Consider the following 16,064-nt stretch of genomic DNA (forward strand, 5'->3'; position numbering starts at 1 on the left):
GCTGGGGGGTCCGGGTAGACAGTACTTCTGGCAGTAGGGGGACAGGAATGACACTTCTCCAGATACCCAGTTGATCTGTGATCGGGATTGTGAGCCTGGAGCCATGGTATACCCAGGATCATGGGAAACGGGAGAGGAGATAACATCAAGGGTCAGCAACTCCTTATGTTGAGAGGTAATGGTGGCAGGCAGAGGGTTTCCTGGGTTACCCGTCCTGATTTTATACGGGAGCCATGGGCCAGGTAGACAGAAAGTCCATGAGTCTTTTCCTGCAGAGGGATGTTGTGTTGATTGGCAAAGGTGGAATCGATAAAACGGCTACATACGCCATAGTCAATGATAGCGTTGACTGGAAACGTCCTTCCCTGGAGCTGAGAGAGAGGGAGAGCAAGGTGGGTTGCATTGGCAGATAAGGCTGAGAGGGACACTTACGCATCTTGACAGGACAGTTGCGCACGTAGTGACCTGCTTCACAGTCATATAATATATATACTGCTGTTCAGAGTATATAGTGCCTGGGGGGGGCCCCCACACCATAAAAAAAATTGGGTGCAGGGTTCCCCTTAATATTCATTCCAGACCCGAAGGGCCTGGTAATGGACTGGGGGTAGACCCATGCAGGTTTTTTCAATGAGTTTTATGTATATTGCCGAGGCCCAACAGTTCATTACAGCCGCGATCAGTTTTAAATGACTTTTTTTCCTTTAGAAATTTAATTTTGCTGTGGCAATGTTCTAAACACAGGAAAACTGTGTCACTTCACAGGCATACTATAGACACCCCAGGCATGATATTTAAAGGAATATTTTATTTTTATTGTTTTACTTTAAGTATTATTAAAATCACTGCTCCCCATAGACTTTAACCACTTCAGGACCGCCGCATGTACATATACGTCGGCAGAATGGCACATACAGGCATATCTACGTACATGTACGTGCCTGCCTTCCCGCAGGTGGGGGGTCCAATCGGACCCCCCCTGGTACATGCGGCAGTCCGTTTGGCTCCAGGAGCGTTTGGCTCCAGGAGTAAGTTACACCAGCACACTTTCACCCCCAGTACCCCCAGTCACAGTGTCACCGTTTGAAGTGGTAATTTTATTACTGATCACTGCAATCAGTGTCATTTGTGACAGTAAAAAGTATCAAGGCAGTTAGCTTTAGACCCCTTTAGGTCCAGGGTAGCCCCCTAACCCCCCTATTAAAGGTTTAACCCCTTGATCGCCCCCCAGGTAACCCTTTCACCCCCGCCAGTGTCACTAAGCAATCGTTTTTCTGATCTCTGTAGTAGTCGCTGGTGCCGCTAGGTAGCCAGTTATTTTTTTAGGTTCGCCGCCAGGTTTTTATAGCGTCCATTGTCATAGGGAGGCATGCACGTGCAATCGCGATTCCGCGGACGTCAGCGCAGCTGGACAAACTTTACCATCTGATGGCATGGAGGTGCATTCTCACATGCATGCCTACCTATGACAATGGGCGCCTCCTGCGCTCACATGTCAGCCATCCACACATGGTGTTGGGGCGGAGCCTTCTGGGCTCTTCCGGGGTTCAATTGGAGGTCAGGCATGGCTTGGATTTCATTTCACTCTTCACTGAGGACACACACAGGTGTGGAGATTGCCTGCTGTGTCTCATTACTTTTATACTTGGGATATTCACCATACTCAGGTACCTACTATATCCACCTATATTTAGGCATTCCTTACACACAGCTCAATTCTTGAGAACTTATTACTCATTTATTTTTATATTTATATATTTTTGTTTTGTTTTTTTATATCACACATTCCTCCACACAACCAAGTTCACCCCTTTTCCTCTCTCTCTTTTTCATCTTGCCACTTGCTAGTACCCCTTTGCTATCCTGTTTTCCATCATTTCCAGGTCCCTACCATCTTTGACCCAGGCCCTTTATTGAGATGTATACATCTTTATGCTAATACTCATTGATTTTACTTTACTATTGCAGATACCCGATAAACATATTTATAGCTTATACTCTTTATGGAAAAAACAAGGGTTCTAGGGATACATCACCATACACACAGTCACAGTTCACCTCTTTTTCCTATCTTGTCATCTGCTAGTATCCCTCTGTTATCCCACATTTCTAACCATCTCCGTGTCCCTACCATCTTTGGCCCAGGCCTTCATTTATACATATTCTTATGCTTATACTTATTTACTCTACTTTACTACTTTAGATGCCTGATAAACATACTTATGTTCACAGCCTATACTTTTTATGGACTAACGAGGTCTCTATGGATACATCACTACACCTATGCCATGCCTGCTCTCCGTTTGGCCCCTGGTGGGGTGCCTTTCTGACTCCGCCCCCTCAGTTCCCGGGTGAGGCACCTGCTGCCGCCGCCTTGGGGCTGCACACCTGTAGCCATGGTCAAGCTCAGTGGTGAGTATGGGGACCCATAACCCCTCCTACCCTGTGCCTTTACAACCAATACTGTGCCATATTGCCAAACATATATGTATATTTTTTCATCTTAGGTACAGTGTTACACACCCCTGAAGAGCGAGCTGGATCTTGCGAAACTAGTCGGGTAGTATGATGCCCGTGTACTCTGACCGATCCTACATATATGTACCAATATTTTTTGTTTATGTATCTTTTTATTGGCAACTGTTGGTGTTATCTATCTGCATGTAAAGAATTTTACTTGAATAAATTATATACTGTAACAACTATTGTTATTCTTACCGGTGGTAATGGTACCCACTTCATTTAAAGTCCCGGGGCGAATCCTTTGTTTGACTATATGTTATAGGGATGGAAGTGTGTTACTGGGGACACCAGGCCTTTCCTCTTTCTAGACAGGCCTGATCCCTGCGATCGCTAACAGTTTTTTTGGTAGCGTTTTATACATTTGCTGACAGGTGCTTTTTTACCTGTGAATCCTTACTAGTGTACCACTAAATTTAGAGCCCGAAATGGCAAATCGAAGGTACACTAGTAAGGAGGCCTACAAGTTTCTGAGCATGACAGATAGTGAAGAGGAGTTCATGCATCTGTCAGATTCAGGCTCAGAATAAGATCCCGTAGATGACAGCGGCTCCATGACAGATAGCTCTGGCGACGAAGGTGAGGTCCCTGCTAAGGTCAGGCGTAGCCGACCCCATTCTGCTGTTGTTGAAGTGCAAGAACCGCAGGTCCCTCGTATGGAGAAGAGAGCCAGTACTAGCGCCGCTATTCCTTCTGGTGAACTGGCAAGCACCAGCGGCCTAGTACAACCTGGACATACATCCAGCACTGCAGTAACACTTGGTGATGTGGAGAGTCCCATAAGTGCAGTTCAAGCTGGCGAGGTGGCAAACACAAGTAGTGTCCCGCTGCCACCAAAAAGAAGATAAAGGCAGGCCCATCGTGCCCATAGTGCCCTTCCTGCAGAATTTGCCAATCCCGATTGGATCCCCACCACTTCTGCAGCACCACTTTTGCAGCACCCAGCACAGCAATAATAATCAAGTGGCGTAAAAACAGCTGTTTCCACCTGAATACCAAGTGGAAACAGCTGATTTTACGCCACTTGATTATTATTCGCTGTTTTTCACGGAAGATCTCTATAGATCTATTGTGGACCAGAGTAATTCATTGCCACTAATCCCCAGTTGCCTTCCTTTGCCAGAGACTGGAAACCAATTACGGTTCAGGAATTTAAGATCTTTCTGGGCCTTTCCCTCAACATAGGCATACATAAATTCATGAAGTTGCGTGTCTATTGGTCCACACGCCCAATTTACCATATGCCCGTGTTCTCTGCCTCCATGTCCAGGGCACGATACGAGCAGATCTTGCGGTTCATGCACTTCAACGACAATGAACTTTGTCGTCCTCGTGGAGACCCTGAATTTGATCGGCTCTGCAAAACTCGGCCCCTCATAAACCACTTCAACGAACGTTTTGCAGCCTTGTTTACTCCCGATCAAGTTGTCTGCGTTGATTTTTCGTATAGTGTATAGCCACCATTAGGCTGGGGGAGAGAGCCTGCTTGAAGTGTAATAATTTGCTCGCTGTGAAGTGGAGGCATAATAAGAATGTTTTCGTTCTTACCTCCCTTCACGCAGACACGACAGTCCAAATTCGTACTGCGACTGGTGTTGTGGAGAAACCCCTCTGTGTCCACGAATATAACCAAAATATGGGAGGGGTGGACCTCAACGACCAGTTGTTGGCGCCGTACTTAATTGCCTGTAAGGCCTGTAAGGCCAGACGCTGGTACAAAAAAGTGTCTGTTTACTTATTTTAATTGGCTTTGCTGAACGCTTATTTATGTGCTATAAGCAGAGCTTCAGGATGGATTTTATCCTTCCTTGATTTCCAGGAAGAGATTGTCACAGACCTCCTGTATCCAGGCAGTTCTGCACCTCACCATTCCCAACCAAATGCAGTAAGCCGGCTGCATGAGAGGCATTTTTCGTATGTCCTCAAGAGTACCCCTACCCAACGAGCCCCCCAAAGAAGATGTCATGTCTGTAGCAAGCGCAGATATAGGCGTGACACCCGTTATTATTGTCCATGCTGTCCTGACAATCCTGGTCTTTTCATTGGTGTCTAACTTCTACTGTATAGTTGGGAAGATACTGGAACGTTTAATAAAAGACCACATGGATGAGTTCTTGCTGGAAAAAAACTATTTAAGCAGCAGACAACATGGATTCATGAAAGACAGAAGTTGTCAGACAAACCTGATTTCCTTTTATGAAGAGGTAAGTAAAACCCTGGACAGAGGCGTGGCTGTGGACGTGATATATTTGGATTTTGCAAAATCGTTCAATACAGTTCCGCACACACGGCTCATGTGTAAGGTAAGGTCTACAGGATTGGATATATCAGTTTGTAAATGGATAGAAAACTGGCTGAAAGACAGAATTCAGAGAGTAGTGGTTAATGATTCTTACTCTGAATGGTCTAAGGTTATCAGTGGTGTACCCCAAGGTTCAGTGCTGGGACCCTTACTTTTCAATATCTTTATAAATGATATTGGGTCTGAGATCAAAAGTAACATTTCTGTCTTTGCAGATGACACCAAGCTATGCAGTGGAATAACGTCCTTGCAGGATGTCGCCAATTTACAAGCCGACCTCAATGCTCTGTCTAATTGGGCGACTGAGTGGCAGATGAGGTTTAATGTTGATAAATGTAAAGTTATGCACTTAGGGAATAAGAATATGCATGCATCATACATGCTAGGGAGAGTACAACTGGGGCAGGGCCGCTGATAGAAATCATGGGGCCCCGTACAGCCTACCTGACGGGGCCCCCTTCAGCTCCACCCCTGGTCCCGCCTTTAGCTCCACCCCTGGCCCCCGCCTTGAAACTGTCTCTGCAGCACGTTACGGGATTGGCGCCATTGGTAGGCACCTGGAGCAGAGAACCGGGGGGAAATTGAGAAGCGGGAGGGGGGGGCTGCCGCGAATTGAGAAGCGGAGGGGGGCCCTTTACAAATTATTAATAAAAATGAAAAATGAAAAAATAAAAATAAAAAAATATATAAAATAAATAAACATTTATAAAAAAAAAGGGGGGGTTGCCATTCAGGGCCCTGGGGACCTCTGGGCCCTTTAATTAAAAAAAAAAAAACATTTATAAAAAAAAAAAAAAAACAAGGGGGCTTGCCACATGGAGACCTCATGAGCCCTTTAATATATATATATATATATATATATATATATATATATATATATATATATATGGAATAAAAAGAACAAAAAATGAAATAAAATAATATGAAAAAAAAAAGAATTTATAAAAAAAGGGGGATTGCCAATCCGGGGCCCTGGGGACCTTTAATAATAATTATATATAAAATTTATTTATTTTTTTATAAAAAAAAGGGGTGTTTTCATCCCGGGCCCTGGGGATCTCCGGGCCCCTGGGGACCACCGTACCCTTAAGAAAAAAAAATTGTCCCTTTAATAAAAAATAAAAATATATATATATTAGAAAAAATATATATTTTTTTATAAAAAATAAATAAAAAAGGGGGGGGTTGCCATTTTTTTTTTAAAGGGGGTTGCCATCCGGGCCCCTGCTGGCCCGGGGCCCCCTACAACAGGGCCAGTTGTACTGGCTTATCAGCGGCCCTGACTGGGGGGATCTGTAGTGGCGAAGGATCTGGGTGTTTTAGTTGATCATAAGCTCAATAATGGCATGCAATGCCAAGCTGCGGTTTCCAAAGCGAGCAAAGTCCTTTCTTGTATTAAGAGAGGTATGGACTCCAGAGAAAGAGATATCATTTTGCCCCTGTACAAATCATTAGTAAGACCTCACCTGGAATATGCAGTTCAGTTTTGGGCCCCAGTTCTCAAAAAGGATATCGGAGAACTGGAGAAAGTGCAGAGAAGGGCAACCAAACTGATAAGAGGCATGGAGGAGTTCAGCTATGAGGTAAGATTAGAAGAACTAAATCTGTTCTCTTGAGAAGAGAAGAATAAGGGGGGATATGATCAACATGTACACATATATAAGAGGTCCATACAGTGAACTTGGTGTTGAGTTATTCACTTTACGGTCAACACTGAGGACAAGGGGGCACTCTTTACGTCTAGAGGAAAAGAGATTTCATCTCCAAATACGGAAAGGTTTCTTCACAGTAAGAGCTGTGAAAATGTGGAACAGACTCCCTCCAGAGGTGGTTCTGGCCAGCTCAGTAGATTGCTTTAAGAAAGGCCTGGATACTTTCCTAAATGTACATAAAATAACTGAGTACTAAGATTTGTAGGTAAAGTTGATCCAGGGTAAATCCGATTGCCTCTCGGGGGATCAGGAAAGAATTTTTTCCCCTGCTGTAGCAAATTGGATCATGCTCTGCTGGGGATTTTTGCCTTCCTCTGGATCAACTGTGGGTATGGAGTTGGGTGTATAGGATTGTACTGTGTTTTTATTTTGTTTTTTTATTTTTTGTGGTTGAACTGGATGGACTTGTGTCTTTTTTCAACCTGACTAACTATGTAACTATGGGTGAATGTTTTGAACGCTACCACACACTAGTGAAGTTTTAGCGTATGGTACAGCATTTAACAAACTAGGACACACTTACACAGGGTCTTCCAAGATGCCATCGCATTTTGAGAAACCCGAAACGTTACAGTTTAAAAAAAAATAGTGTAAAATAAACGTAAAAAAAACCCCACAAAAAATATATATAAAAAAAAATAGTTGTCGTTTTATTGTTCTCTCTCTCTCTCTATTTTCTCTCTATTGTTCTGCTCTTTTTTACTGTATTCTATTCTGCAATGTTTTATTGTTATGTTTTATCATGCTTGCTTTTCAGGTATGTAATTTTTTTATACTTTACTGTTTACTGTGTTTTATTGTTAACCATTTTTTTGTTTTCAGGTGCGCCATTCAGCTGCAGCGCAAATTTATTTATCTTGACAGCAACAGTGTTTGCTCCCACGATACATAAAGCTGTGACTCCAGTGCTGTAGGAGGTGATTTCACCACCACAGTTAAAAAAAGAGCATATATGCCGAAGCATGGGGGCAGCAGGGGCAGAGGAGCGATTTTGCTGCTAATGCCGCGTACATACGGTCGAAAATTCCGACGGAGGCTTGCCCGTGGAAAAGTCTGACTGTGTGTACACGGCATAACTTTTTTGCAGGAGGATGCCCCCATGCTTCGCTTCGGCATATATATATATATATTTTAGGCACAGGTTGCCTTAATTTTTTTTTATTTTCTACAGTTTTTTTGGTATTTGCTTTGCAGGTATGGTATGGTAAGGTCTTAAGCCTCGTACACACGATCAGTCCATACGATGAGAACGGTCTGAAGGACCGTTGTCATCGGTTAACCGATGAAGCTGACTGATGGTCCGTCGCGCCCACACACCATCGGTTAAATAACCGATCGCGTCAGAACGCGGTGACGTAAAACACAACGACGTGCGGAAAAAAATGAAGTTCAATGCTTTCAAGTATGCGTCGACTTGATTCTGAGCATGCGTGGATTTTTAACCGATGGTCGTGCCTACTAACGATCGGTTTTGACCTATCGGTTAGGAATCCATCAGTTAAATTTAAAGAAAGTTGGCTTTTTTTTAACCGATGGTTAAATAACCTATGGGGCCCACACACAATCGGTTTTGACCGATGAAAACGGTCCATCAGACCATTGTCCTCTGTTTAACCTATCGTGTGTACAAGGCCTTGCTGTTATACTGTAATTTTACTTTGTTTTAATGTTAACCATCATTTGCTTAGCAGGTATGCCATTCAGTTGCAGCGCGGATTTATTTATCTTAACAGCAACAGTGTTTGCTCCCACGATACATAAAGCCGTGACTGCAACGCTGTAGGAGGTGATTTCACCAAGCATGGGGGCAGCAGGGGCGGAGGAGCGATTTTGCTCCTAATGCCGCGTACATACGGTCGAAATTCCGACGGAGGCTTGCCTGTGGAAAAGTCTGACCATGTGTACGTTGCATTACTTTTTTGCGGGAGGATGCCCCCATGTTGTTATCAGCATTTATAAATGGTGCATGTATGCCCATCATTAGAAGTGGGTGGATGAAGGGAGGTATTCAAATGGTAGGCATAACCACCGATCAATCGCTTTTTTTGGTTCAGCCAACAGGCTGCATGAAAAAAAAAGACTACAATATATGTCCAACAAGACCAGCAACATACTGGTATGATGTTGCTGGATTTGAATGGTTATACCAGAATGATGCCTGTGGGTTAAGCTATCATCTTGGTATCATTATTTTCAGCCAGCGGTCGGCTTTCATGTAAAAGCAATCCTAGCAGCTAATTAGCCTCTAGACTGCTTTTAAAAGCAGTGGGAGAGAATGTCCCCCCCGGATATAAACAGCACCATTGGGAAATTGGGAATGCATTTTATCACACCGATTTTTGGTGTGGTCAGATGCTTTAAGGGCGAAGGAGAGACCCCAGTTTTTTCAAAAAAAGAGTACCTGTCACTACCTATTGCTATTATAGGGGATATTTACATTCCCTGAGATAACAATAAAAATTATAAAAAAAAAAAAAATGGAAGGAACAGTTAAAAAATAAAATAAAAAAGCAAAATAAATAATATTTAAAAAGCACCCCTGTCCCCCCCTGCTCTTGCGCAAAGGCGATCAGAAGCGTCGGTCTGGCGTCATATGTAAACAGCAATTGCACCATGCATGTGAGGTATCACCATGAAGGTCAGATCGAGGGCAGTCATTTTAGCAGTAGACCTCCTCTGTAAATCCAATGTGGTAACCTGTAAAGGCATTTAAAAATGTATGTAGCTTGTCGCCACTGCGTGTTTGTGCCCAATTTTAAAGCATGTCGTGTTTGGTTTCCATGTACTCGGTCTAAGATCATCTTTTTTATTTCATCAAACACTTGGGCAATATAATGTGTTTCAGTGCATTAAAATTTGAAAAAGTGTATTTTTTCCCAAAATATTTGTTTGAAAAATCGCTGCGCAAATACTGTGTGGAAAAAAATGCAAACCCCCCATTATAATCTATAGGGCCTTTGCTTTAAAAAAATATATAATGTTTGGGGGTTCAACGTTATTTTCTTGCAAAAAAAATATATTTCCATGTAAACAAAAAGTGTCAGAAAGGGCTTTATCTTTAATCATTAGCCGGCCAGCCGCCACAGTTATACGGCTGCAGGTTGGCTTGGCTACGCGAGATCACGTAGCTATACGTCATTTTGCATTGCAGCCAATAGGGGCGCGTGTGCTCTGCCAGAGGCGCGCACGCCCCCTGCTCGCCCCTGGTGCCCGGCGGTCGCGATCACTGCCAGCACCCGCGGTGGCTCGTCAGGGGAAGAAATGACTGATCGCATGCTCATACAATGTATGAAGAGCGATCTGTCATTCCCCGTAGTCAGTCCCACCCCCCCTTCAGTTAGAACACACCTAGGGAGCATAATTAACCCCTTACTCGCCCCCTAGTGTTAGCCCCTTCCCTGCCAGTGGCATTTTTACAGTAATCAATGCATTTTTATAGCACTGATCGCTATAAAAATGCCAATGGTCCCAAAAATGTGTCAAAAGTGTCCGAAGTGTCCGCCATAAGGTCGCAGTACCGATAAAAATTGCTGATCGCCGCCATTACTAGTAAAAAAATATATTATTAATAAAAATGCCCTAAAACTATCCCCTATTTCAGTGTTTCTCAACTCCAGTCCTCAAGGCGCCCCAACAGGTCATGTCTTCAGGCTTTCCATGATTTTGCACAGGTGATTTGATAAGTGCCACAGCCGTTTCATCTGGGGGAAATCCTGAAAACATGACCTGTAGGGGCGCCTTGAGAACTGGAGTTGAGAAACACTACCCTATTTTGTAGACGCTATAATTTTTCCTCAAACCAATCAATAAACGCTTATTGCGGGGTTTTTTTATGAAAAATATGTAGAAGAATACGTATCGGCCTAAACTGCGGAAAAAAATATATTTTTTAGATATTTTTGGGGGATATTTATTACAGCAAAAAGTAAAAAATATCTATATATTTTTGTTTATAGAGCAAAAAATAAAAACCGCAGAGGTGATCAAATACCACCAAAAGAAAGCTCTATTTGTGGGAAAAAAGGACGCCAATTTTGTTTGGGAGCCACGTTGCATGACCGCGCAATTGTCAGTCAAAGTGCAGAATCGCAAAAAGTGGGCCGGTCATTGACCAACAAAATGGTCCAGGGCTGAAGGGTGAAGTGAAGTGTGACATAAGCTTCTAAATGTTGTGCATAAAATGCCAGGACAGTTCAAACCCCCCAAATGACCCCATTTTGGAAAGTAGACACCCCAAACTATTTGCTGAGAGGCATGTCAAGTCCATGGAATATTTTATATTTTGACACAAGTAGCGGGCGAAAAAGACACATTTTTTTTTTTGCACAAAGTTGTCACTAAATGATATATTGCTCAAACATGCAATGGGCATATGTGGAATTGCACCCCAAAATGCATTCTGTTGCTTCTCTTGAGTACTGGGATACCACATATGTGAGATTTTTTGGGAGCCTAGCCGCGTACGGGACCCCAAAAACCAAGCACAACCTTCAGGCTTTCTATGGATGTACATTTTTGATTTCACTCCTCACAACCCATCACAGTTTCGGAGGCCATGGAATGCCCAGATGGCACAAACCCCCCCCCCCCCCAAATGACCCCACTTTGGAAAGTTGACACCCCAAGCTATTTGCTGAAAAGTATGGTAAGTATTTTGCAGATCTCACTTTTTGTCACAAAGTTTTGAAAATTAAAAAAAAAAAAAAAAAATGTCTTTACTTTCTTAATTTTCAAAAACAAATGAGAGATGCAAAATACTCACCATGCCTCTCAGCAAATAGCTTGGGGTGTCTACAAAATGGGGTCATTTGGGGGGGTTTGTGCTATTTTGGCATTTTACAGTGAGGTCCATAAATATTGGGACATCGACACAATTCTAATCTTTTTGGCTCTATACACCACCACCATGAAATTAAACAAACACGATATGCTTTAACTGCAGACTTTGAGCTTTAATTTGAGGGTATTCACATCCAAATCAGGTGAACGGTGTAGGAATTATAACAGTTTGTATATATGACTCCCACTTTTTAAGGAAGTACGTCATTATTCGATCACTTGGGACAAAAAAATCATATTCAATGGGCTCAACATGCCTCTCAACAATTTCCTTGGAGTGTCTACTTTCCAAAATGGGGTCATTTGGGGGGTTTTGTACTGCCCTGTCATTTTAGCACCTCAAGAAATGATAGGCAGTCATAAGTATAAACTCTAACTTTTGCGCAAATAAATAAATATACGCTTATTGACATTTTTTTACTAAAGAATGTGGCTGAATACATTTTGCTCTAAATGTATGACTAAAATTGAGTTTATTAGATTTTTCTTATAACAAAAAGTAGAAAATACCATTGTTTTCCAAATTTTCGGTCTTTTTCCGTTTATATTGCAAAAAATAAAAATTGCAGAGGCAATCAAATACCATCAAAAGAAAGCTCTATTTGTGGGGAAAAAAGACGCACATTTAATTAACATTGCATGACCGCGCAATTACCAGTTAAAGCAGCGCAGTGCGAAATTGTAAAAAGACCTCTGGTCCTTAGGGCGACAAATGGTCTGGGGCTGAAGTGGTTAACGGTGTTCCCGTGTTCGAACAAACCTTTTTGCCTGTTCGCATGTTCTGTTGTGAACCGGGGAGTGCTCATCCCTAGTGATAGGTATCGTTCACTGACTCCATTCATAACTGAGTAAAGGTAAAGGTAACCAACCTTTTGAAGAGCGAGGTTCACTTAAGCGACTTGGTAATCGGTCGCAGTCCACAATGAGCGGAGGGGGTGGATGGCATGTCCGTGTCTGTTCTGCATATGCAGAGCGGACATGGACACAGCCCACAATACTTTTTATCGGATCGTTTTGGAGGTAGGACACAAGTCGGTCTATGTCTGCCACTACTTAGAGGTGAATGGATGGTCCAAATGGTCGGACTGTCCGTGTGAAAGGGGCCCAAGGCTGCTTTCACACTGATGCGCTGCGGTTTACCCGCACACTTTGCAATAGACTTCTGTTATATTCGGTTTGGTGCACTTTCAGAAAGCACACCAAACTCGCAGGTAATAACAGAAGTCTACGGCTCAGTACAGATAACCCGCAAGTAAACTGCTCTGCACCTGCGGATCAGTTTGAAAGCAGCCCAGTAACCACTGCAGAACAGATATGCCCATATAGACACTGATTTTTAGTAATAAACTGACCTTTAATAACAGTATTCTATTCTATTCCATCCCAGAGCAGGAGGTCGTGGGCCATAACAGAGGGCTCAGCGGGCCATTGGTTGGGCACCCCTGGAGTAAACTATCTTTACAATGCTTCAGTTTGTGAACGAAAGGACATTTTCTGTGCAGCTGAGAATCTCCTTTCTCTGTCTCCAAGTTGGAACATCAGAGGTCTGTTTAGACCCCCAATATCTCACCAAAGCCTCCCCAACGGGGCTCCTAAAAACATAAAAACTAAAAGCATAAATAAAATATTGTAGAAAAAAATATGTTAAAAAGTAATAAAAAATAAATAAAAATACTGACATAGGTGGCAGAACTACCAGGGTCGCACTTGCGACTGAGCCCACTGGGCTTTGGGGGAGGGGGTCGCAGGCCTGTGAGAAATGTCTTGCATTGGGGCCCTGAAGGTTCTAGTTACACCTCTGGTCCGTATAGTGAACTTGGTGTTGTTATTCACTATAAGGTCATCACAGAAGACACTCTTTATATCTGGAGGAAAAGAGATTTATAGGTGGATTCAGGTACAGTTACACTGGGGTATCAGTAGATACGCCGTCGTAACTCTGAATCTGGAAACCAGATACGCTTAAATTAGGCTAAGATACGATAAGGCTAAGATAAGGTATCTTAGGGTGCATATTTACGCTGGCCGCTAGGTGGCGCTTCCGTTGAGTTCGGCATAGAATATGCAAATGACTAGATACGCCGATTCACGAATGTACGTGCGCCCGTCACAATTAGTTGCGCTGTTTACGTTAGAGATACGCCGGCGTAAAGATAAAGCTGGTCTCTAGGTGGCGCATCCCATGCAAAGTATGGACGTCGGAACAAGCGTATCTTTTTACGTCGTTTGCGTAAGTCGTATGCGGATAGGGCTGTGCGTAAATTACGTTTACGTCACAGGCATTGAGCCGACGTATCTTTGGGCGTAAATACGACGTGATACTGAGCATGCGCGCACATGCGCCGTTCGTTCGGCCATGCATCTACATGGGGTCAAGCCTCATTTAAATACAACACGCCCCCTACAGCCTACTTTGAATTTTGCGCACTTACGCCGGCCCATTTACGCTATGCCGCCGTAACTTAGGAGGCAAGTGCTTTGTGAATACAGCACTTGCCTCTCTAAGTTGCGGCAGCGTAGCGTAAATACGGTACGCTACTCCCGCGCAACGTAGATCGGCCGTACGTGAGTCTAGGCCTTAATCTCCATATACGGAAAGGTTTCTTCACAGTACACGCTGTGAAAATGTGGAATAGACTCCCTCAAGAGCTGGTTCTGGCCAGCTCAGTAGATTGCTTTAAAAAAAAAGTCAGGATTTTTTTTTATAAATGTATATAATATAACTGGATACTAACATTTATAGGTAAAGTAGATCCTTGGAATATCCGATTGCCTCTCGGAGGATCAGGAAGGAATTTCCTTCTCCCGCTGGCGCAAATTAGATCATGCTTTGCTGTTTTTTCCTTCATCTGGATCAACGGTGGGTATAGGATTGTGTATATAAGATTGTATGATTTTTTTTTCCCTTTTATTGGTAGATAGCATTGTGTCTTTTTTCAACCAGACTAACTATGTGACTGTGTAACATAGCAAAGTCTCCATTTCAAATTTTAAAGACATCTTACTGAAATCTTACTGACTGGAAAAGTACCAACAATTGGCGTAGAGCAAAGAAAGGATACCAGGAAACTACAGACCAGTCAGGCTAACATCAGAAGTATCTAGGACATATATTATTATTATACAGTATTTATTTACTGTAGAGAGTTCCAGAGGATGGGAGATGCTCTGGAGAGGTCTTGGAGGCAAGCATGGGAGAAAGAGTCTAGGGAGTGTGACCGGAAGCCAGGAAAAACTACTGGTCGTGCCCAGGATGGAAGATATATTTTCCCAGATTCAAGCAATATACAGAGGTCCAGATTCAAGAAGCAATTGCGCCTGTGTAACCATAGGTTACGCAGCGCAATTGCTTACTTGCTCCGGCGTTACGAATGCTCCTGATTCAGGAACATCGTAACGCCGACTGCAGCCTAAAATCTGCGTGGCATAAGGCTCTTATGCCACGCAGATTTTAGGCTGCATTCTTGCGTTGACCGCAAGAATACGCTCCCATTGTGATCAGCGTATAGTATGCAAATTGCATACTAACACCGATTCACAATTGTTGCGCGGGCCCTGCGTACGCAAGTTACGTCGTTTCCGTATGGCGTGCTTAGCGTAAGGCTGCTCCTGTTAATAGCAGGCGCAGCCAATGCTAAGGATACCCGTCGTTGTCGCGTCGCGACGTTCGAATTTTACGTCGTTTGCGTAAGTGAATCGTGAATGGCGCTGGACGCCATTCACGTTCACTTTGGAGCAAATGACGTCCTTGCGACGTCATTTGCCGCAATGCACGTCGGGAAAGTTTCCCGACGGAGCATGCGCTTTACGATCAGTGTGGGAACGCGCCTAATTTAAATGATTCCCGCCCCCAGCGGGATCATTTACATTGCACGCGCTTACGCCGGGCAATTTTGCCGGTGCGCCCTCGCAATTTACGTAGCTACTGCTCCGTGAATCGAGGGCAGCGGCGCAAATTTGCGGGGGCGCAGGGCAAAATCGTTGCCCTGTGCCTCCGCAAAAGAAGAGCAAATCTCTTTGAATCTGGGCCAGACTGTTTTTCTTTTTGTGCTGTGTGGTGAGCTTGTTTGGCTCACTGAGGGGTTAACAAGCTCAGCTGAAGCAGGTCTGTGTTGTGTTAGAAATTTTTCAAATCCAGATTTATAAGATTTGTATGAAGATGTAGATGTCTTTCTTTTACAAGGCTTTATTATTAATGTGACTGGGATTTGTCTTTAGATGACTCTGTCATCTGAGGAGCATGTTTTTGGAGTCAACAGCTTGCCCAGCTGTGGAAGTTCACCTAACAAAAGGTTCTTTTGGCCATATGTTGGCATAGGGATGTTAACTCAATGGGGGGGGGGGGGTGATAAATGCCCCCTCATTGTATTAAAAGAAGTTCCTGTCATCTGTCTGATTAAAAAACACATTTAGATTGCCTGTGTTAATTAGAAATGCCCAATCATACCAGGTGTGTGTGTGTATAGAGTTCGGCCAGACAATGAAGCCAGGGGTCCTATGTCAAGAGGATGTGACAACAATGGGTTACTGGGTGGGGGGGGGGGGGTCTGTCATACTGAAAAGACACATGAGCAACCAATCATATCAAAAGGTTTTTTAGAGTTTTTGGAGGGAAAAAGTGTAGTCTGAGGGGTATAAAGATCAGTCAAGTTAGATTGACTGAAGGTCAGCGTATGATGTCCTGATCAAGC

At 43.5% G+C, this 16,064-nt stretch overlaps 1 protein-coding gene across 2 annotated transcripts in view; it reads left to right on the top strand.

The window, feature by feature from the left end:
- The window catches only part of FEZ2 (fasciculation and elongation protein zeta 2), a 203,565-nt gene extending 201,210 nt beyond the window's left edge, over positions 1-2,355 (top strand). Inside the window, exon 9 of one of the 2 annotated variants that reach the window (XM_040350753.1) lies at positions 2,233-2,355. In XM_040350753.1, coding sequence (XP_040206687.1) covers positions 2,233-2,330 — 98 coding nt within the window. In that variant the 3' untranslated portion in view covers positions 2,331-2,355. The remainder of the gene's footprint in view (positions 1-2,232) is intronic. The other variant, XM_040350755.1, reaches the window with a different exon arrangement.
- The last annotated feature ends 13,709 nt before the right edge of the window (positions 2,356-16,064 follow it).

Source organism: Rana temporaria, chromosome 4, assembly GCF_905171775.1.
Source record: "Rana temporaria chromosome 4, aRanTem1.1, whole genome shotgun sequence".
Taxonomy (NCBI): domain Eukaryota; kingdom Metazoa; phylum Chordata; class Amphibia; order Anura; family Ranidae; genus Rana; species Rana temporaria.